Raw genomic sequence first — 23,563 nt, 5'->3', positions numbered from 1 at the left:
CAGTAGGGGAAGGGGAGATTTTGAAACTGGTGAAGTCCACATTGATACCATATGGCTGCAGGGTTCCCAGGCGGAATATGAGTTGCTGTTCCTGCAACCTTCGGGTGGCATCATTGTGGCAGTGCAGGAGGCCCATGATGGACATGTCATCTAGAGAATGGGAGGGGGAGTGGAAATGGTTTGCGACTGGGAGGTGCAGTTGTTTGTTGCGAACTGAGCGGAGGTGTTCTGCAAAGCGGTCCCCAAGCCTCCGCTTGGTTTCCCCAATGTAGAGGAAGCCACACCGGGTACAGTGGATGCAGTATACCACATTGGCAGATGTGCAGGTGAACCTCTGCTTAATGTGGAATGTCATCTTGGGGCCTGGGATAGGGGTGAGGGAGGAGGTGTGGGGACAAGTGTAGCATTTCCTGCGGTTGCAGGGGAAGGTGCCGGGTGTGGTGGGGTTGGAGGGCAGTGTGGAGCGAACAAGGGAGTCACGGAGAGAGTGGTCTCTCCGGAAAGCAGACAGGGGAGGGGATGGAAAAATGTCTTGGGTGGTGGGGTCGGATTGTAAATGGCGGAAGTGTCGGAGGATGATGCGTTGTATCCGGAGGTTGGTAGGTTGGTGTGTGAGAACGAGGGGGATCCTCTTTGGGCGGTTGTGGCGGGGGCGGGGTGTGAGGGATGTGTTGCGGGAAATACGGGAGACGCGGTCAAGGGCGTTCTCGAACACTGTGGGTGGAAAGTTGCGGTCCTTAAAGAACTTGGACATCTGGGACGTGCGGGAGTGGAATGTCTTATCGTGGGAGCAGATGCGGCGGAGGCGGAGGAATTGGGAATAGGGGATGGAATTTTTGCAGGAGGGTGGGTGGGAGGAGGTGTATTCTAGGTAGCTGTGGGAGTCGGTGGGCTTGAAATGGACATCAGTTACAAGCTGTTTGCCTGAGATGGAGACTGAGAGGTCCAGGAAGGTGAGGGATGTGCTGGAGATGTCCCAGGTGAACTGAAGGTTGGGGTGGAAGGTGTTGGTGAAGTGGATGAACAAGTGGGGATGTTCTGGATTGCATACACATTACCACAGAGGAAGTGTTTTCAGCCTTAAAGCATGTTGAGTTGGGTAAATCCTTTGGGCCTGATCAAGTCCATCCTTGGACATTATGGGAAGCTATGGAAGAAATTGCAGAGGCTCTTGAAGAGATTTTTGCTTCATCTTTAGCTACTGATGAAGTTCCGGAAGACTGGAAGGTGGCTCATGTTGGTCCACTGTTTGAGAAAGTTAGCAAAGACAAGCCAGGGAACTACAGGCCAGTAAGCCTGACATCAGTGGTAGGCAAGTTATTGGAGAAGATACTGAGGGCCAGGATCAACCAACATTTGGATAGTCAAGATCTGATCAGGGATTTGCACGCAGGAAGTCATGTCTGACGAATCTTTGAGTTATTCGAAGAGGTAACCAAGAGGATGGCCGAGGGTAGGGCAGCAGATATTGTCTGTATGGACTTTAGCAAGACCTTTGACAAGGTCCTGCATGGCAAGCTAGTCACAAAGGTTAGGTCGCATGAGATCCAGGGACAGCAAGCTAATTGGATTCACAACTGGCTGAATGGTACGGAGCAGAGGGTGATGGTTGAAGGATGTTTCTCTATCTGGAGGCCTGTGACTAGTGGTCTGCCACAGGGGTCAGTGTGGGGATCTTTGTTATTTAATATTTACATAAATGATCTGGATGTGGATGTATAAGGCATGATTAGTCAGTTTGTGGAATCTACAAAATTAGAAGGTATTGTTGATAGCGAGGAAGGTTATCAAAAATTACAGAGGGATATTGATCAGATGGGGAAGTGGGCTGAGGACTGGCAAATGCGATTCAATGCAGATAAGTGTGAGGTGTTGCACTTTGGGAAGTCACTCCAAGGTAAGGCTTATACAGTAAATGGTAAGGTCCGGAGCAATTTTGTGGAACAGGGGGACCTACAAGTACAAGTACATGGTTCGTTCAAAGTGGCGTCACAAGTAGACAGGGTAGTGAAGAAGGGGTCAGATATAATGAGAACTGCAGATGCTGGAAAATCCAAGATAACAAAGTGTGGAGCTGGATGAACACAGCAGGCCAAGCAGCATCTTAGGAGCACAAAAGATGGCGTTTCGGGCATAGACCCTTCATCAGAAAAGGGGGATGGGGAGATGATTCTGAAATAAATAGGGAGGAGGGGAGGCGGACTGAAGATAGATGGAGGAGAAGATAGGTGCAAAGGAGAGAATGGGTGGGGATAGGTCAGTCCAGGGGGGACAGACAGGTCAAGGGGGCGGGATGAAGTTAGTAGGTAGGAAATGGAGGTGTGGCTTGAGGTGGGAGGAGGGGATAGGTGAGAGGAAGAACAGGTTAGGCAGGCGGGGTCAAACTGGGCTGGTTTTGGGAGGCAGTGGAGGGGGGGGTGGGGGGGTAGATTTTAAAGCTGGTGAAATCCACACTGATGCTCACCCCGCCTGCTAACCTGTTCTTTCTCTCACCTATCCCCTCCTCCCACCTCAAGCCGTACCTCCATTTCCTACCTACTAAACTGCTGTGTTCATCCAGCCCCACACTTTGTTATCAGGGTAGTGAAGAAGGCATTTAGCATGCTGGCCTTCATTGCTCAAAGCACTGAGTATAGGAGTTGGGATGTTATTTTACAAAGTCGTTGGTGAGGGCACACTTGGAGTATTGTGTACAGTTTTGGTCACCCTGTTGTAGGAACGACATAGTTAAACTGGAAAGTATGCAAAGAAGATTTACGAGGACGTTGCCAGGACTAGTATACCTGAGTTATTGGGAGAACTTGGCCAGGATAGGACTTTATTCCCTGAAACCTATGAGAATGAGGGGTGACCTTATTGAGGTGTATATAAAATCATAAGGGGTATAGATAAGATGAATACATGCAGTCTTTTCCCCAGGAATGGGGAATTGGAAACTAGAGGGCATAGGTTTAATGTGAGAGGGGAAAAATTTAAGATGGACCTCAGGGGCAACCTTTTCACACAGAAAATGGTGTATATACAGAACGGGCTGCCAGAGAAAGTGGTTGAGGCAGGTACAATAGCTAGGCACATGGATGGGAAGGGTTTAGAGGGATATGGATGAAATGTGGGCAACTGGAATTAGCTTAGTGGGCACCATGATCAGCATGGAGCAGTTTAGGCTGAACGGCTGTTTCCATGTTGTATTACTCTGTGACTCTATGACTGGCAGTGTTGAGGAAACGGGGAGGCTGCAGGAGGACTTGTACATGCTAGGAGAGTGGGCAAAGACAGGGCAAATAGAATACAATGGGGGAAAAGTCTGTGGTAATGCATTTTGTCTAGAAGGATGAGGGGAGATCTCATTGAAACTTACAAAATATTAAGAGGTCTGGACAGAGTGGAAATGGAAAAGATGTTTCTACTAACAGGAGAGACTAGTACCTGAGGCCACAGCCTCAGAGCGAAGTTATGGTTCTAAAACTGCAATAAAGAGAAATTTCTTCAGTCAAAAGGTGATGAATCTGCGGAACTCATCGTCACAGAAGGCTGAGAAGGCCCAGTCATTGAGTACATTTAAGACTGAGATAGATAAGTTCTTGATTATTAAGGGGATCAAGGGTTACAGGGAGAAAGCAGGAGGATGGGTTGAGGAACTTGTCAGCCATGACTGAATGGCGGAGAGACTTGGTGGGCCGAATGGCCTAATTTCTGATCCTATGTCTCATGGTCTTACGAGTGTATTTAAGACAGAAGCACATGGGTTCTTGATTAGTAAGGGGATGAAGGGTTACAAGAAGAAGGCAGCAGAACAGGGTTGAGAAATAGATCAACCATGATCAAATGGTAGAGAAAACTTGATGGGCCAAATGGCCTGATTGTGTTCATAAATGTTATGGCCTTATGGTCTCCTGGGAAAAAGGCTGACTCTTGCTGGGGTATGGGTCCCCCTTCTATGTGAAGACCCTTTCCCTTTAGTACCTTAGGTGACTGAACACATCCCCTTTCATGCTAGATATAAACACAATCTCACCTTTCTTTAAATTTACTGCAGATAGATTACATTTTTCAGACAAGTACAATGCAGCATCATCGATAATAATTCTGGAAAATGAAAGAGAGTTTTTATTACAATAGGTAACTGGCAGAAAGAGGAAGTGGTTATTATATCTCAATGGAGTCAATCCTTACCTGAGTGTGGAACAATACTTGTCCAGAACAATGTTACTAGATATTGTGAAGGTTTCAACAGTGACTAGTGCTCGCACTGGTAAATACTGCGGCCTATAAAACAGACATATTCACACATATTTTAGGTGTCAACTACATCAGCTACTCCAACTCATTCTTTCTCAGGTCTTCAAAACAGTCAAACGTCGGGATGGGGAGGCGATGGCCTACTGGTATTATTGCAGGGCTATTAATCCAGAGACCCAGATAATGTTCTGGGAATCTGGGGTCCAACTCTGCCATGGCAAATGTTGGAACTTGGATTCAAAAAATATCTAGAATGGGGTTAAATCTAATGATGACCATGAAGCCATTGTCGATTGTCAGAAAAAACCCATCTGGTTCGCTAATGTCCTTTAGGGAAGGGAACTGCCATCCTGACCTGGTCTGGCCTACACGTGACTCCGGACCCACAGCGATATGGTTGAATTTTATTGCCCAGAGGGCAGTTAAGTGCTGCCTGGCCAGCAATGCCCTCCTCCTGTGAATGAGTAAAGGATATATCAGTCATTCATCCTCCTTTCAAGACTTTCAAAACTCCCGCATGACATCAACCACCCTATTTTCTTTCCTACGCTTTCGGCTTCATCCAAGTTCATCGTTTGAAACTTCAGCTCATCAATTCCAAAAGAACAACCACCTGAAATTCTGAGTATGACATTAATTCAGTTCCAGGCCTTACTCCTGGGACAGGGAACCTGATAGAACCTTTGCTGAAGAAGCCTCTTTAGAGGTATAACTGGCAAAAACTGACCTTACTCTTTCTTACCATGACTTCCTACTCAGTGCATAGGGTTACCGGGATACACCCACATGTGCAATCAATGATGATGGTGCTAATGGACAGGTACCAGTTTTACCAAGGCTGGTGCAAAAACTTGTAGGAATGTGAACCCTAACTTGTGCTGTACATGTTTGTCACTGCATTATAAAGGGAGTTTTAGCCTGTATTTAATCCTGTGCTGTACCTACTCTGAGTATGTTTGATGGGAGCAACGTACAGACTTTTATGCTGTATTTAACCTCATGCTGTATCTGATCCAGGAGAGTTTCATGTAAGTGTGTGAAGGTTTCACTCTATATTCAGTCTTGTTGCACATCCCCATAATAATGTATTCAACAGAATAAATAGTGAGAAATCTTGTGCTGCAAAGAAGAATAAAAGCATGGACTATTTTCTAGATGGGGAGGAACTTCAGAAGTCTGAAGTGCAAAGAGACTTGGGAGTTCTAGTCCAGGATTCTCTCAAGGTAAACTTGTAGGTTGAGTCAGTAATCAGGAAGGCAAATGCAATGTTGACATTTATTTTAAGAGGAGTTGAATATAAAAGCAGGGATGTGCTACTGAGGCTCTATAAGGCTCTGGTCAGGCCACATTTAGAGTATTGTGTGCAGTTTTGGGCCCCATATCTCAGGAAGGATGTACTGGCCCTGCACCAGCTTCAGAGGAGGTTCGCAAGAATGGTCTCAGGAATAGAAAGCTTAACATGTGAGGAACGTTTGAGGACTCTGGGACTACACTCATTGGAGTTTAGAATGATGAGGGGGGATCTAATTGAAACTTACAGAATACACATTGGTCTAGATAGAGCGGAAATGGAGAAGTGCTTCCACTAACAGGAGAGACTAGGACCCTGTGCGCACAGCCTTAGAGTGAAGTTATGGTTCTAAAACTGCAATAAAGAGAAATTTCTTCAGCCAAAAGGTGGTGAATCTGTGGAACTCATCGCCACAGAAGGCTGAGAAGGCCAGGTCATTGAGTACATTTAAGACTGAGATAGATAGGCTCTTGATTATCAAGGGGATCAAGGGTTATGGGGAGAAAGCAGGACAGTTGGATTGAGGAACTTATCAGCCATGATTGCATGATGGAGCAGACTCAATGGCCCAAATGCCTAATTTCTGCTCCTATGTCTTAAGGAGGTGTTTACCTGTAATCCAGGGCACAGCTCCAGAGATGCAGGTGGAAGGTGGTTTCATTTGCTGGGTGAGCATAACCCAAAACTGGTTCATCAGCAATATTCAGGAAATCCACAAACTGTGGGAAGGGAAGAAAGCAATTAATCCAACAGTGGTTCATTAAACAGGTTCTGAACCCAATGTAATCTAGCATGGTCACAAGGCTAAATTAACAGCATAATGTCAAGTTTACATTGACCACACAGCCCCTTCTCAAATACAAATGAATGATCTAATCAGATCAGAACTAGTTGGGTTCATGAACCAAGGGAACATTCTAACTCTAAGACGGTGACAAATACAGCATCAGTAAGAGGCCATTTCCCTTCTGGTCTCCTGAGTTCCTACTGCTGACACCGACTTCTGGCCAAGTGCTGAGTAGAAGCCAGTTGCAAGTTGGCAGAAACCAATCTGTTCTTTTTTGGAATGTCAGAGCAGCACTGGCAGAAACAGGATACTTGTGTTTCCTTCTGTGTCTTGACAAAGTATGGAAACAAGTGCTGGAACTTCATTGCTCTTTCTAAAACAAAGAGTTCCTAGCAAGAGACTTTTTACATTATGTGAAGTTAGTGAAATAGACAGCTGAAATATTTTTAACTATTCTACAGAGGGATTGTGTGACATTTGATGATATTAAGGGATAGGGGTACAGTGTGGGAAAACTGTGTCAAGGTGAAAATCAGCCATGATCCATCTGAATGGCAAAGGAAGCTCAAGTGGCCAAATGATCTAGGCCTGCTCCTACTTTCTACGTCCCTCTCGGAAGCAAAGAGGTCAAGAGACGGCCCTTATGACCAATACTTTGGAGACTAGAGCTTGAAAATGAAAGAACCACTCAGAAACAGGACATACTTAGTCTTCCTTGAATAAAGAACCTCAGTTATACCCACAGCACTGAATCCCAATGATGGCTCAGGTACACTCAACCACACAGAGCAATATGCAGAAGGCAGAGCTCTCAAAGGGCAACAAATGCAACAAAAAAAAACTGGCTTTTCATGGCTCTGCTTACACCTGGAAAGAGAGTGCAGAAGTCATGCAAGTTCTCCCTTCACCAGCTAAGTTCTATTTCAGCATCTGCAGCAATAAAGTGGCTGATTTGTGTGTTGCTTGTACAGAACTCCCAGGTTTGCATAATTTAAAAGGGAACATTACCCGTGGGTTTTATTTAATTTGCTCATAGAAAATTAAACTGACATATTAAGAAATTATTCACTTTCCTTTACATTTTACACGGTCAAGAGACACATTCCGTGTGCTTTAAATTAGAAATTTTAATATTTGCCAGATTTTATTGGTGGATTGGTGACATATGAGGCTCAATGTGGAGCCAATGCACTTTGATTGGATGAATATAAAGTAGAGAGTACAATTCAAGTGCACAAAGTACTGAAGGTGGCAGAACAAGACAGCAGTGTCCTTGGCTTTATTAATAGGGATGTGGAGTACAAGGGCAAGGAGGTGATAATTCAATTGTTAGACCTCAGCTGGAGTATTGCGTACTGTGGGCACCACATTATTGGAAGGATGTAAATGAATCGCAGATGACGCAGAGTGATTTACAAGAACGGTTCTAGGAATGAGAAACTTCAGTGATGAGGGTAGATTGAAGACTGTGGGACTGTTCTCCTGGGAAAGGAGAAGGCCGAGAAAGGTTTGATGGAAGTTTTCAAAATCACAAAACAACTTGATAGATCAGGTAGAGAGAAGCTGTTTCTGCCCGCAAAACAAACCAGAATGACAGGGCACTGATTTAAAGTGATGCACAAATGAAGCAACAGCAATGTGAGAAACGTTTTTTCACACAATAAGTAGTTAGGGTGTGGAATGCACTGCCTGGAAATGTAGTTGAGGCAGGTTAACTGAGACATTCAAGAGAGGCATTGGATGATTACTAGGATACAAATCATGTTCAGGGACAGGGAGTAAAGGGATAAAGACTGACGCTAGGTAACAGAACAGGCATGATGCACTGAATTGGCCTCCATCTGCACTACAACAATTCTGTTATTTCAATGCATTAGGAAACAATGAAAACCAAGGCTCATAAAAACTCTCCGGGCTTTCTATTAAGTATTACACAAAATTGCAGCTCCAGGGTCCACTGTGCAGAATACAAGCTTGCTTGGCTGCAATTCCCCAAAATACAGTCAAGGGCTGTTAAGCTCTTATAAATAACAAAAGGCTTCTAATCCCTACCCTACACATATTGCAAGCAGGAGCAATTTGTGTGGACATTCTAGTGAGTAACAGTCCTTGTGTACAAATTAATTTCCCACAACACCTGGTGCTTTTCACTTTTGAAACAGTACTTTCAGAATGTTGTTGATATTCAGCATTACCATGCAGACTTCAGGCTCCCAATGATAACTGATGTGAAGCTAACCTGCTCGTACCAGCTTCGCCCTGGGGGCACGTTGCGATGCTGGAGGGTGGCCCCACGCAACCCGATAGCCACCAGGATCTCCTGAAACAAGAGGGAGGCGACAATACATCAATGTCAACTGAAAAGTGCCCACTTTGATATTTATCTTCTCTTTGAACAGTATGCATTAATATGGCTTTCTTGATGCCATAAAATATTCCAAAACACTACATTGTAGCACTGACAAACAAAAATTGCCATAAATTACCTTCATGTTGCTCTCGTTTTTGTTGTGATGTATTTTTATTGCGATGGAGAGCATATTTGGACTTTCTACACCAACTCCCACTGAAGCAGCAGCCTGCTTGGTCAGAGCACCCTCCTCAGACTTGTAGATGGTAGGTTCAACCCAAGAAGGCTGAGACTTGCTGGGGAGCTTTATATCACCAGGGGCACAGACATCCTCAACTACCCCTGCAAAGGACCAGAGAATAGCATGGGAAAAAAACGGAGCTAGACTATCACAGAGTCGTACACACCCTTTGATCCAACTTGTCTGTGGAGACCAGACAGTCCAATCTGACTTAGTCCCATCTGCCAGCATTTGGCCCATATCCCTCTAAACCCATTCTATTTATATATCCATCCAGATGTCTTTTAAATATAGTAATTGTACCAGCCTCCATCACTTTGTCTGGCAGCTCATTGCTTACACACACCACATTGTTTGGAAGAAGTTACCCATCAGGACCTTTTTAAATCTTTCCCTCACATTTATCTAAACTAACCACTCCTCAGCCTGATGGCCCATCTGATCAAGGTCCCATTGTACCTTGACATAATCTTCACTGTCCACTATACCACCTACTTTGGGGTCATTACTAACCATACCTCCTATACTCACATTCAGAAACCACAAAAAGCAGCATGCACAGGTAACTTTTCCAGGTCCTTTCATTTTCACACAACTTTATATTGGGATGTCTCAAAGCAGTTCCATTATCAACTCTTTCTTACATTAACACTAGCAGCCATTCCTTTTTAGAAATAGCACCAAGGTGACAGGGAGTTCATGTTTTTAAGATGAGTTCACTGGGGAAGAACATCCCATGCCAAGGAGTTCTGGGGTAGATAAACAAGGTTCTGACCTTGAGTGTTGCAAACTGGCAGATTCCAAGGTCCAGGAAGGCACGCTGGGGAACGCACTAAAGTTTGGGCAGCTGCTGCCAAGGCACACTGTCTGAGGTTTTCCTGATGAAGTTAAATGGGGGTTTGTTCAGTTATTAGACCCTCCTAGTGCCTCAAATGCATGTACATATAGTCTTGTATGTGTAAAAGATGCCTTTGGTTTCTTTGGATCGAATCAAACTCCAATGTTTGTTTGTTTCCTTGAGATGCTAGGGTACAGAAATAAACTGCATTTGTGACTAAGATATTTTTTATGAATGAAATATAATTTTGAAACAAAAAATATCTGGTTGATGCTACAGTAACCAGGATCCTGGATGGACATTTGCTAAGCTCAGCTATTCTGAAAGGAGCAAAGGAGGAGGAATGTGTGCTTACTGTGATGATGATATATTGTTATTATTTCAAAGCTTACAGCATTGAGTTTGCTTTGTACTTTTATAGTATCTTTATTAAAATATTTACTTATTTTGTATTGGGCATGTTAAGGAAGAGGAAGATGTAATTTTATTTCCATATTTTTTGTTCTGACTGTGGTGCTAGATTGTCAAAAGGTTTATTTACATGCATCTAAGTACAATCTTTAAAGTCCTTGAGGTGAGCAACTCAGTCCACTAGAAATTAATGTAGAAGAGAAAAGTATACTGCTGTTCTTTAGCGCTAAGTGTCCAGTATTACGGAATCCACAAGGCCAGCCACTGTGAAATACACTTAAGGAACATATGTGAGTGGTGTTAGCAATTTAAGGATCTCAAAAAAGAAATTCAATAAAACACAGAGTGAATCCAGAAATTGGCCAAAAAGAAATTAATTCAGCTGTGCCAACAGAACAATGAGTTTTAAAGTGGATATAGCGTGACTCATTACTGAGGTTTATGAATCTGTAAGGTTATCAAGGGTAAAAGGGGTTTTTTTTCTGTTGCTTTGCATTGGATCTGTTTCAAGCAGTTTTTATACACTATTTGAAAATAAAACTTTTTTTGTACAATAAAGAACAAAGAAAATTACAGCACAGGAGTGCTTTGTAGTGAATTCACTTTGTAGTGAATGAAACCTTTGAAGAGCAGGTGTGCATGCTGGAATGGATAGAGATAGACGAAGCTGATGTGCTGAAAATTTTGTCAAACATTAAGATTGACAAGTCGCCAGGCCCGGATCAGATTTGTCCTCGGCTGCTTTGGGAAGCGAGAAATGCAATTGCTTCACCACTTGCAAAGATCTTTGCATCCTCGCTCTCCACTGGAGTCGTACCTGAGGACTGGAGAGAGGCAAATGTAATTCCTCTCTTCAAGAAAGGAAATAGGGAAATCCCCGGCAATTATCGACCGGTAAGTCTCACGTCTGTCGTCTGCAAGCTGTTAGAAAGGATTCTGAGGGATAAGATTTATGACCATCTGGAAGAGCATGGCTTGATCAAATACAGTCAACACGGCTTTGTGAGGGGTAGGTCATGCCTTACAAACCTTATCGAGTTTTTTGAGGATGTGACTAGAAAGGTTGATGAGGGTCGAGCTGTGGATGTGGTGTATATGGACTTCAGTAAGGCATTTGATAAGGTTCCCCATGGTAGGCTCATTCAGAAGGTCAGGAGGAATGGGATACAGGGGAACTTAGCTGCTTGGATACAGAATTGGCTGGCCAACAGAAGACAGCGAGTGGTAATAGAAGGAAAATATTCTGCCTGGAAGTCAGTGGTGAGTGGAGTTCCACAGGGCTCTGTCCTTGGGCCTCTACTGTTTGTAATTTTTATTAATGACTTGGACGAGGGAATTGAAGGATGGGTCAGCAAGTTTGCAGACGACACAAAGGTCGGAGGTGTCGTTGACAGTGTAGAGGGCTGTTGTAGCTGCAGCGGGACATTGACAGGATGCAGAGATGGGCTGAGAGGTGGCAGATGGAGTTCAACCTGGATAAATGCGAGGTGATGCATTTTGGAAGGTCGAATTTGAAAGCTGAGTACAGGATTAAGGATAGGATTCTTGGCAGCGTGGAGGAACAGAGGGATCTTGGTGTGCAGATACATAGATCCCTTAAAATGGCCACCCAAGTGGACAGGGTTATTAAGAAAGCATATGGTGTTTTGGCTTTCATTAACAGGGGGATTGAGTTTAAGAGTCGTGAGATCTTGTTGCAGCTCTATAAAACTTTGGTTAGACCGCACTTGGAATACTGCGTCCAGTTCTGGGCGCCCTATTATAGGAAAGATGTGGATGCTTTGGAGAGGGTTCAGAGGAGGTTTACCAGGATGCTGCCTGGACTGGAGGGCTTATCTTATGAAGAGAGGTTGACTGAGCTCGGTCTCTTTTCATTGGAGAAAAGGAGGAGGAGAGGGGACCTAATTGAGGTATACAAGATAATGAGAGGCATAGATAGAGTTGATAGCCAGAGACTATTTCGCAGGGCAGAAATGGCTAGCACGAGGGGTCATAGTTTTAAGCTGGTTGGTGGAAAGTATAGAGGGGATGTCAGAGGCAGGTTCTTTACGCAGAGAGTTGTGAGAGCATGGAATGCGTTGCCAGCAGCAGTTGTGGAAGCAAGGTCATTGGGGTCATTTAAGAGACTGCTGGACATGTATATGGTCACAAAAATTTGAGGGTGCATACAAGAGGATCAATGGTCGGCACAACATTGTGGGCTGAAGAGCCTGTTCTGTGCTGTACTGTTCTATGTTCTATGTTCTAGGAACAGGCCCTTCGGCCCTCCAAGCCTGCACTGCTCGAGATCCTTTGTCTAAACCTGTCATCTATTTTCTAAGACAACAAAATGTGAGGCTGGATGAACACAGCAGGCCAAGCAGCATCTCAGAGTGTGCTCCTGAGATGCTGCTTGGCCTGCTGTGTTCATCCAGCCTCACATTTTGTTGTCTTGGATTCTCCAGCATCTGCAGATCCCATTACCTCTGATCTATTTTCTAAGGGTCTGTATCCCTTTGCTTCCTGCCGATCCATGCACCTGTTCAGATACAACTTAAAAGATACTATTGTGTCTGCGTCTACCACCTCCGCTGCAACGCGTTCCAGGCACCCACCATCCTCTGCGTAAAGAACTTTCTCCCTTAAACTTTCCTCCTCTCACTTTGAACTCATGACCCCTAGTAATTGAGTCCCCCACTCTGGGAAAAAGCTTCTTGCTATCCACCCTGTCTATACCCCTCATGATTTTATAGACCTAACTTTTCTGCTATTTTGTCAAAAGTACATTGGTGGTGTTATGTCATTTTAGGTATCTTGTATTTTTAGTATTGTTTATTTTAAGTTATGATTTTCAAATTAGAAACTTTTTTTCTGTGCCTGAAGAGTTTAATGATTAACTTGCAGCTATTTAAGTAACCATGATGACTTATTTTAAAACAGCTAGAGGGCAGCAGCTTCAGGACTATAGGGTTTTGTTTACATGGGAAAACTTTATGACCAAACAAGGTAAAGCTCCAGAAGGTCAGGAATGACTTATTTTAAGCTCAATGGAAGCATCTACACCTACGCAAAGTTTTTAAAAAAAATTTCAGGTTGGGGCAGTTCTACATAAGTCTTTGAATAGAGACGGATTGTAAAACAATGTTTCAGAAAAAAGAACAACTGAACCTTAAAGGCGGGGGATTAGGAATAGTGCCACGCCAAAAGAGTTTGGATAAAATCCTCAAGAGGTTATTTGAAGCTGAGAACATTGTAAGGTTAGTTATCTGACAACTCCAAGAAAAGGTTGATTTTCCAGACAGAAAATTGAAGTCATAGTCAAATTAAGCTTCTTGTGGTGTTACAGAAAGAGGCTTTTTTTAAAAAAAGTATTTTACAAGGATACCTTTGGGTACTGAAAGACATGTTTTTGAGATCTTTCAAAGAGGTTTCTTTGGGATTGGACGCTTATATATTATCTCGTGTTTCAAGTTTCTTTAAGTTTGTGTGGTATTGGTTTTTCTCTTCATTTATTTAGATTAATAAAATCAAGCTTGCAGCGTTTTGTGCTTAGGTTTCAGTGAGAGACCAGCTTGATAAAACCATACCAAACGAAATTATAATCTCACAGATAGTTGGAACTGCCAATGTTGGAGTCTGAGAGGAACACAGTGTAGAGCTGGAGGAACACAGCAGGCCAGGAAGCATCAGAGGTGCTGGAAACCTTGTGTCCTGGGTCAGGACCCTTCTTCAGTAATTATGATCTATCAATTCAGTTTTCAGTCTGGAATCTCATTTGTCCAGTAACATTATCAGTTATGATCCTGTCAGAAATCACACAACACCAAATTACAGTTCAACTGGTTTATTTGGAAACACCAGCTTTCGGAGCTTTGCTCCTTCTTCAGGTGTTTTCTCAGGATCATAACACATACTCCAGTAACAGACTGCATTTTCAGGCCAGGTGGGACCTTTCCCCAAAGACAGCTAGCTCAGCACCTTCAGGTTAGAATGGAACCGAACACCAGCTTTCCTGCCATTGACTCTGTCTACACTTCCTGCTGTCTTGGAAAAGCAGCCAACATAATCAAAGACCACTCCCACCAGAGTTACACTCTCTTCCACCTTCTTCCATTGGGCAGAAGATACAAAAGTTTGAAAACACGAAAGATTTAAGAACAGCTTTTCTGCTGCTGTCAGACTTACAAATGGACCTCTCATATGTTCATGTTGATCTTTCTCTGCATCTTGTCTATGGCTGTAACACTACATTCTGCTCTATATACCCTGATATACCTACGTAAGGTAAGACTTGTCTAGTTTATCCAGGAAAATAATACTTTTCACTGTATCTCAGTACATGTGGCAATAATGAATCAAATCAAATTAAACTGAAACCAATACTCCAGTGAGAATCAGCACCTTCAGGAGAGAAGGGAGAGCCTGTACCACAGTGAGAGCCAGCACATTCAGAAGAGAAGGGAGACCCAAACCCCGGTGATAGACAGCACCTTCTGGAGAGGAGGGGGACCCTTACCCCAGTGAGATTCAGCACCTTCAGGAGAGGAGGGGGACCCTGTACCCCAGTAAGAGTCAGCACCTTCAGGAGAGGAGGGGGACCCCATAGCCAGGGAGAGTCAGCACCTTCATGAAAGCAGATGTAAATTGGTAGGATGATGGAAAGACCTATGTAAAGTCAGAGACAATGCATTTTTAAGCGGCAACCTCATACAGTATTTGGACATGAATCTCCATTATTGAGCAAGATTTTAAAGCCAAAAAGCTTAAAATAAAATTCTTCTCTGCAGAAGTTGACACAAAGTACAATCATTTCACATATTTATTGTTGAACTCATACCTTGGTGACAAAGGAAGACTTTGCTTGTTTGGAGACAGAAATAATGCTGACCATCACAGCCTTGATACCTCCCCACAGTGAAAAAACTTCCGTTTTCAATCTCCAGCCAGAATTCACCATGCTGCCCAGCTAATAGCGTGCCATCTTCACTCTGCAACAGAACACTGTGCTCAGATACAGCTGTATCTCCATTCACCATGTTGCCTGAGATAGCGTTTGTGTGTCTGTCACCTTCCTGAACATTGATGGTGTTACCGTGATGCATAATAAGACCACAACATAGAAGAGCAGAATTAGGCTATTCTGCTAATCGAGTCTGCTCATGGCTTAAGGTTTCTCAAACTCATTGTCCTGCCTTCTCCCTGTATGTCATTTTGTCTCTGACTTACAGCAGCCATAGTTCTTCCCGTTTTTAAGATTCTATCTATCACTGTCTTAAATACACTCAGTTTGGGCTGGCTGGGAGGCAGTTACAGTCACTGAGACACACAGTATGATGGTTTTCAAATTTACAGACAGATGGGTATCATGAAATGTAGGAAGGTAGTTCAAGAGTCTCCTGTGGCTACTCCTCTCTCAAAACAGATATACCATTTTGGTTAGTGTTTAGGAGGATAGCCTTTCAGAGGAAAATAGAAGGGGCAGCCAGATTTTGGGCACCAAGAATGAAACTAATGTTAAGTGGGGTTTGTCAAGATTCAAAGTGTAATTGTTAAAAGGAATTGTATCAAAAGTTGTATCGGACTTTGGTTCGACCACATTTAGAGTACTGTGTACAGTTCTGGTCGCCACATTACCAAAAGGATGTGGACGCTTTGGAGAGGGTGCAGAGGAGGTTCACCAGGATGTTAGATAACAAAGTGTAGAGCTGGATGAACACGGCAGGCCAAGCAACATCTCAGGAGCACAAAAGCTGACATTTCGGGCCTAGACCCTTCATCAGAGAGGGGGATGGGGAGAGGGAACTGGAATAAATAGGGAGAGAGGGGGAGGCAGACCGAAGATGGAGAGAAAACAAGATAGGTAGAGAGGAGAGTATAGGTGAGGAGGTAGGGAGGGGTTAGGTGAGTACAGGGAAGATGGACAGGTCAAGGAGGTGGGATGAAGTGATAGGTAGGAAATGGAGGTGTGGCTTGAGGTGGGAGGAAGGAATGGGTGAGAGGAAGAACAGGTTAGGGAAGCAGAGACAGACTGGACTGGTTTTGGGATGCAGTGGGGGGAGGGGACGAGCTGGGCTGGTTTTGGGATGCAGTGGGGGAAGGGGAGATTTTGAAGCTTGTGAAGTCCACATTGATACCATTGGGCTGCAGGGTTCCCAAGCGGAATATGAGTTGCTGTTCCTGCAACTTTCGGGTGGCATCATTTTGGCACTGCAGGAGGCCCATGATGGACCTGTCGTCTGAGGAATGGGAGGGGGAGTTGAAATGGTTCGCGACCGGGAGGTGCAGTTGTTTGTTGCGAACCAAGCGGAGGTGTTCTGCAAAGCAGTCCCCAAGCCTCTGCTTGGTTTCCCCAATGTAGAGGAAGCCACACCGGGTGCAATGGATACAATATACCAGATTGGCAGATGTGCAGGTGAACATCTGCTTGATATGGAAAATCATCTTGGGGCCTGGGATAGGGGTGAGAGAGGTGGTGTGGGGGCAAGTGTAGCACTTCCTGCGGTTGCAGGCGAAGGTGCCGGGTGTGGTGGGGTTCGAGGAGAGTGTGGAGCGTACAAGGGAGTCTCCCCTTCCCCCACTGCATCCCAAAACCAACCCAGTTCTTCCCCTCCCCCCACTGCATCACAAAACCAGCCCGGCTCGTCCCTCCCCCAATTGCATCCCAAAACCAGCCCAGCCTGTCTCTGCTTCCCTAACCTGTTCTTCCTCTCACCCATCCCTTCCTCCCACCTGGAGCTGCACCTCCATTTCCTACCTACCACCTCATCCCGCCTCCTTGACCTGTCCATCTTCCCTGGACTGACCTATCCCCTCCCTACCTCCCCACCTATACTGTCCTCTCTACCTATCTTGTTTTCTCTCCATCTTCGGTCCACCTCCCCCTCTCTCCCTATTTATTCCAGTTCCCTCTCCCCAACCCCCTCTCTGATGAAGGGTCTAGGCCCGAAACGTCAGCTTTTGTGCTCCTGAGATGCTGCTTATCCTGCTGTGTTCATCCAGCTCCACACTTTGTTATCTTGGATTCTCCAGCATCTGCAGTTCCCATTATCACTCACCAGGATGTTGCCTGGTATGGAGGGCCCTAGCTATGAAGAGAGGTTGAGTAGATTAGGATTATTTACATTAGAAAGACGGAGGTTGAGGGGGGACCTGATTGAGGTCTACAAAATCATGAGAGGTATTAGACAGGGTGGATAGCAAGAAGCTTTTTCCTCAGACCGGGGGACTCAGTTACTAGGGGCCATGATTTCAAGGTGAGAGGGGTAGAGTTTAAGTTCTTTATGCAGAGGGTGGTGCATATCTAGACAGATACATGAATGGGCAGGGAGCAGAGGGATACAGATCCTTGGAAAATAGGCGACAGGTTTAGATAAAAGATCTGGATCGGTGCAGGCTTGGAGGGCCGAAGGTCCTGTTCCTGTGCTGTAATTTTCTTTGTTTTTTTTTGTTGAACTCTCTGTAGCCGTGAGTGAGAATTCAGGGATGGTATGTTGCCCCCCTGGTGCCAGGGTTAGGGATGTCTCAAAATAGCTGTAGCATAATTGTCAAACGAGAGAGTGAGAAACTGGAAGGTGATGTACACACTGGTAAGAACAACATGATTAGGTATAGGTCTGAGGCTTTGCAGACTTAATACAGGAGATTAAAAAGCACAACCTCAAAGGTAGTAATCTCTGGATTATCCCCGGTGACACATGCTAGTGAGAAGAGGATAAGGTAGATACATCAATGGCTGAAGAGATGGTGCAGTGGGCAACAATTCAGATTTTTGAATCATTGGGATCTCTTCTAGGGCAGAGAAGACTTGTTCAAAAAGGACAGGTTTCATCTGAGGTGGAAGGGGAGCATACCCTGGCAGAGAGATTAGCTAGTGCTGACAAGTCGGGTGCTTTCAAAATGAGATAACAAGAGTTCAGAGACATTATGTTCCTGTTAGAGTGAAGGGTAAGGCTGGTAAGAGTAAGGAACAATGGATAAATAAAGATATTGAGGCTCTGGTCAAGAATAAGGAGGAGCCATACATTAGGTATAAACAATTGGGACAAAGTGAATCTTTTGAAGGCGTTAAGGGAGTAGGGGCGTTCTTTAGATAGAAATCAGGACAGCAAAAGGAGATATGACAAAGCCTTGGCAGATAAAGTTAAGGATAATTTAAAGAGATTCTACAGGTACATTACAAGCAAAAGAGCAACTGGGGAGGGAATAGGGCCCTTTGAAGATCAACAAGGTCATCTACATGTGGAACCACAGGCAAATGAGAGATAAACAAATATTTCTTGTCAGTTTTTACTGTGGACAAATGCTGATATATTGAAAACAGTCCACATTACAGAAGTAGCAGTGCTGGAGGTCTTAAAACACAAAGGTGGATAAGTCCCCAAGACCTGAGTAAATGTACTCCAGTACGTTCTGGGAAGTTAGAGAAGACATTGTGGGCCCCTATCAGAAATATCTGTATCATCCATAGCCATGGGTGAGGTGCCTGTATTTAAGTAAGGCTGGAAGGAGAAGCCTGGGAAGTACTGAACAAAAACAAAGTTGCTGGAAAAACGCAGCAAGTCTGGCAGCATCCGTGAAGGAAAAAACAGAGTTAACGTTTTGGGCCCGGTGGCCCTTCCTCAGAACTGTAAAGTAGTGGCCTGTGAGATTGACATCAGTGGTGGATAAGTTGTTGGGAGGTGATTCTGAGAGAGTATTTACATACATTTGGAGAAGCGAGGGCTGATTAAGAACCGTTATCATGGCTTTGGGCATGGGAAATCATGTCACACTAACTTGATTGAGTTTTTTTTGAGATTGTAACCAAAACAATACATAAGGACATAGCAGTACTCATTGCCTATGTGGACCTTGGTGCAGTCTTTGACAAGATTCCGCATGATTGACTAATTAGTGAAGTTGGATCACGTGGGATTCAGGGAGAGCCAATTGCTTGATGGTAGGAGACAGAGGATCGTGGTGGAGAGTTTCTTTTCAGACTGGAGGCCTGTGATCAGCAGCATTCCGGAGGGGTCAGTATAGGGCCAACTTCGTTCATAAATCATATAAACGATTTGGATTAGAATTTAGAAGGCATGATTAGTAAGTTTGTGAATGACACCAAAATTGGTGGTATAGTCAACACAGAAGGTGGTTATTTAAGATTGCAAAATGATCTTGATTAATTAGGCCAATCAGCTGAGTGGAAGAATGAGTTTAATCTGGGCTCACTCTATTCAGGCCTCTTAGTTTTCAGTAATTTTCAATCAGATTCTCCCTCAACCTTCTAAACTTCACCTGCTTTATTTCCTAAACTGCTCCTTATATAACAAGCCCCTTATCCCCAGGATCATTCTCATAAACATTCTCTAGATCCCCTCCAAGGCCTTCCTTAGGTATGGGGCCCAAAACTATTCACAACATTCCAAATGGGGTACAACCAGAGCCTTCTACAGCCTCAGCAGCATGTCTCTGCTCTTGTATTCTAGCCTTCTTGAAATGATTGTTAACATTGCATTTGACTTCCTAACTACCAAGTGAACCTGCATGTTACTATTTGGAGAATCCTGAACTCGGAATTCCATGTCCCTTTGTGCTTCACATTAAGGTGGAGATAATGGCGTAGATCATGCTTCACAAACCTTATTGAATTCTTTGAAGAGGTAAGCAAGCACGTAGATGAAGGTAGAGCAGTGGATGTGATAAGGCGTTTGATAAGGTTCCCCATGGTAGTCTCATGCAGAAGGTAAGGAGGCATGGGATAGGGGGAAATGTGGCAGATTGCATTCAGAATTGGCTGACCCTTAGAAGACAAAGGGTGGTAGTGGATAGAAAATATTAAACATGGTGCTCAGTTACGAGTGGTGTACAACAAGAATTTGTTCTGGGTTCTCTTCTATTTGTGATTTTTCTAAATGGTTTGGACGAAGGACTGGAAGGGTGGATTATTAAGTGCGCGGACTATACGAAGGTGGGTGGAGTTGTCGATAGTGCGAGGGGCTGCTCTAGGTTACAAAAAGACATTGATAGGATACAGAGCTGGGCTGAGAAGTGGCAGATGGAGGTTAACCCTGAGAAGTGTGAGGTGATTCATTTTGGAGAGACAAATTTGAAAGCAGAATACAGGGTTAACGGAAAGATTCTTGGCAGTATGGAGGTGCAGAGGGATCTTGGGGTTCATGTCCACAGTTCCCTGAAAGCTGTCACCCAGGTGGAGTGAGTTGTTAAGAGGGCGAATGATTTGTTAGCTTTCATTAATAGAGGGATTCAGTTCAAGAGCTGTGAAGTTATGCTCCACTTATACAAAAGCCTGGTTCGGCCACATCTGGAGTATTGCGTCCAGTTCTGGTCACCTCATTACAGGAAAAACGTGGAAGCATTGGAAGAGGTGCAGAGGAGATTTACCAGGATGTTTCCTGGAATGGAGGGAAGGTCTTATGCGGAAAGATTAAGACAGCTAGGGCTTTTTGCTTTAGAACGATGAAGGATGAGAGGTGACTAGATACAGACTTTTTTCTAGGGTGGAGGTAGCTATTACGAGGGGGCACAGTTTTAAAGTGAGTGCAGGTAGATATTGGGAGGTGTCAGAGGTAGGTTCTTTACTCAGAGGCATGGGGGCATGGAATGCATTGCCGGGGAGGGCAGTGGCATTGGCCTCATTAGGGGCATTTAAGTGACTATTAGATAGGCATATGGATGGTAGTATAAGGTAGGCGTAGAGGGTTAAATAGGATTAGAGTTAAAGTTCGGCACCACATCGTGGGCTGAAGGGCCTGTACTGGGCTGTAGTGTTGTATGTTCTACGCTCAATGAGGCTGACTGTCAACTGCCGTCTGGGCTATTAGGGATGGGCAGTAAATGCTGGCCTCACCAGCAACACCCTCATCCTGTGATTGAATAAAATAACAAATTTCCGAAGCCTTTCCCTATTTAGAAATTAGCCTACACCTCTAGTCTTCCTACCAAAGTGTCTAACCTTATACTTTCACACACTGCAAGATCCCTTTCAAGTAATTCACCATCCCAACTTGGAAATAAAGCGCTGCTCCTTCTGAGTCAATGTATGAAAATCCTGGAATTCCTTCCTTAAGGGCATTGTGGGTCAATCTACAGCACATGGACTGCAGCAGTTCAAGAAGGCAGCTCACTCCCACCTTCTCAAGTGGGGCAACTAGGGATGGGCAATAAATGCTGGCCCAGCCAGTGATACTCGTATCTCATGAGTTAATTAAAAATAAACATTATATTACATCTGCCACTTCTTTGCCCACTCTCCAAGCCTGTCCAAGGTCCTCTGCAGCCTCCTGCTTCATTAACACTACTTGTCCCTGCACCTACCTCAGTGAATCCACCTAATAAAATGTGAGGCTGGATGAACACAGCAGGTCCAGCAGCATCTCAGGAGCACAAAAGCTGACGTTTCGGGCCTAGTCCCTTCGTCAGACCCTCTGACCCCGAAACGTCAGCTTTTGTGCTCCTGAGATGCTGCTGGGCCTGCTGTGTTCATCCAGCCTCACACTTTATTATCTTGGATTCTCCAGCATCTGCAGTTCCCATTATCTCTATCAGTGAATCCACCTGTTTGGAGGTGACAAAGACCAATGCTAAGGACAGTTAATGGTCAAGCACAATAATGTAGGACTAGAATTACAAAGGCAGAGACAAAAATATGGATAGCAACTTTGCTTTCCTGCAAGACATCAGTGAACCAGCTGGGGTTTTATTACAATTCAACTGATCACCTTTATCAGAGACCAGCCTCAATTTTTTTAGTATTTAATTGTATTTCAATTTAAATACTCAATCATTTGAATTACCAATTCAGTAATTAATCTCAAGCACCAGTTATAGGAAACTCAAACTGGAAGTTATTGTATCATTCACAAGCAAACACTGAATTCTCTCATATACTCTCACCTTGGTATCTGTGTATATGCTGACAAGCCCATGAGACACATTGAGAAGGATCGATAGAAAACTTTGACAATTCTTGTTCTGTTGTTCAACTTTCTTTTTACGACGTGAACGGTAGGCAGGGTCAGTACTAGAGCAGAACGGCAGTGTCTCCTCATCAGAACCACTCTCGTCATCTACAGAACATATGCAAGGAATCGTGGGTCATGTAATCCTCAGGACACATCACGCAGCCAAATGTTGCAGCTTTCGCTGCCAAGAGTAAGGATGCAAAATATGCAGCATATGAAGCAGAATAGATACAATGTCAGGTAGAATCCAGAACATTAACCTATCTATTACTCACCTCCACTCTGCAATGCCCTTCTGGCTTTGCCTAATCTCATTGCACGCCACCAACCAGTCATTCCCTTTTTACCTCAGCATATTTCTTGCTTTAATCATACATGACTAGATCATTGACACTTCAAATAAAGGAGGTAATTTGACCCATTGTGATCTTGCTGGTTGTTTGAAAGAGTTTTTCGATGACTCTCACTCCTGTGCTTTCCCTGATGTCCTGTATTTTTTGTTTCTCGCTCAAGAATTTTGACTTAAAAGTTAGTCTTGAATTTCCTTCCATTGCCCTTTCAGGAAAAGCATTCCAGATCAGAAGGCCATTTCTCTCATTGCTCCTTCTCTGAAATTTTTTGCCATTTATCTAAAATCCCCCCGTTACTAAAGCTCCTACCATAGACAATAGTTTCACTCACAAAATCCCTCAATTTGCAGTGACTCTGCATCATCTGTTAACCATGTTTACTCACAGGAGAGACCCCAGCTTCATCTAATTACAGTATGTGTGCAGTTTGCACCAGTAGTCAACGCGTGGAATGTAGGGACATTAAACAATACTCTTCACAATACTGGGAGGGATAGGAACATGGGAATAGGAGTAGGCCATTCAGCCCCTCTAGCTTGTTCCACCATTCAATGAAATCATGGTTGATCTGTGGCCTAACTCCATTTACCTGCCTTTGGCCAATATCCATTAAAACAAATTTATCTATTTCAGATTTAATATTATCAACTTATGTAGCATCCACAGTTGTTTGTGGAAGAGTCCGAAACATCTACCACATAAAGCACTCACCTCCTGTTTTATGGGCTAATATGAATGATGGGAGTTACATGGATCGTAATCAAAACAGTATGTAGGGTGGTGCAATACTGTACCGTCCTGGAGGAGTGTTGACTTGAGTTGAGGGAGACTGTCTTTGTTGAACGCGTTGATTAACTGACTGGCTACAGACAGTCCAACCCCGTAAGTAACGTTTTCAACAGTCTCGACAGGAGATGGGGCAGCAGGTTCCCATAGTAACAAATCATTATTTATTCTGTAATAAGGGTAATGAATAACAGACAAATTATTACATAAAGATAGAATTTGCCTAACACAATGCTTTATCACATCTTCAGGATATTCAAAGTGTTTCATACTAAATGATATACATAGAGACACAAAAAATAGTAGCGGGAGCAGGCCATTCAGCCCT

The 23,563-nt window shown here is 44.1% G+C and overlaps 1 protein-coding gene across 6 annotated transcripts in view; it reads right to left on the bottom strand.

Moving 5' to 3' along the window:
• The window catches only part of LOC125455499 (autophagy-related protein 2 homolog B-like), a 127,117-nt gene that overhangs the window by 51,560 nt on the left and 51,994 nt on the right, over positions 1–23,563 (bottom strand). For all 6 annotated transcript variants that reach the window (XM_059648896.1, XM_059648900.1, XM_059648899.1 and 3 more), the window contains 8 exons: positions 23,244–23,404; positions 22,032–22,204; positions 14,974–15,124; positions 8,804–9,009; positions 8,557–8,637; positions 6,143–6,249; positions 4,174–4,266; positions 4,016–4,086 (listed from right to left, as the gene is read on the bottom strand). In XM_059648896.1, coding sequence (XP_059504879.1) covers positions 4,016–4,086; positions 4,174–4,266; positions 6,143–6,249; positions 8,557–8,637; positions 8,804–9,009; positions 14,974–15,124; positions 22,032–22,204; positions 23,244–23,404 — 1,043 coding nt within the window. The remainder of the gene's footprint in view (positions 1–4,015; positions 4,087–4,173; positions 4,267–6,142; positions 6,250–8,556; positions 8,638–8,803; positions 9,010–14,973; positions 15,125–22,031; positions 22,205–23,243; positions 23,405–23,563) is intronic.

Source organism: Stegostoma tigrinum, chromosome 10 (genome assembly GCF_030684315.1).
Source record: "Stegostoma tigrinum isolate sSteTig4 chromosome 10, sSteTig4.hap1, whole genome shotgun sequence".
In the NCBI taxonomy this organism is placed as follows: Eukaryota; Metazoa; Chordata; class Chondrichthyes; order Orectolobiformes; family Stegostomatidae; genus Stegostoma; species Stegostoma tigrinum.
Note: the sequence above shows the minus strand (reverse complement) of the source record. Positions and strands in the feature narration are given on the sequence as shown.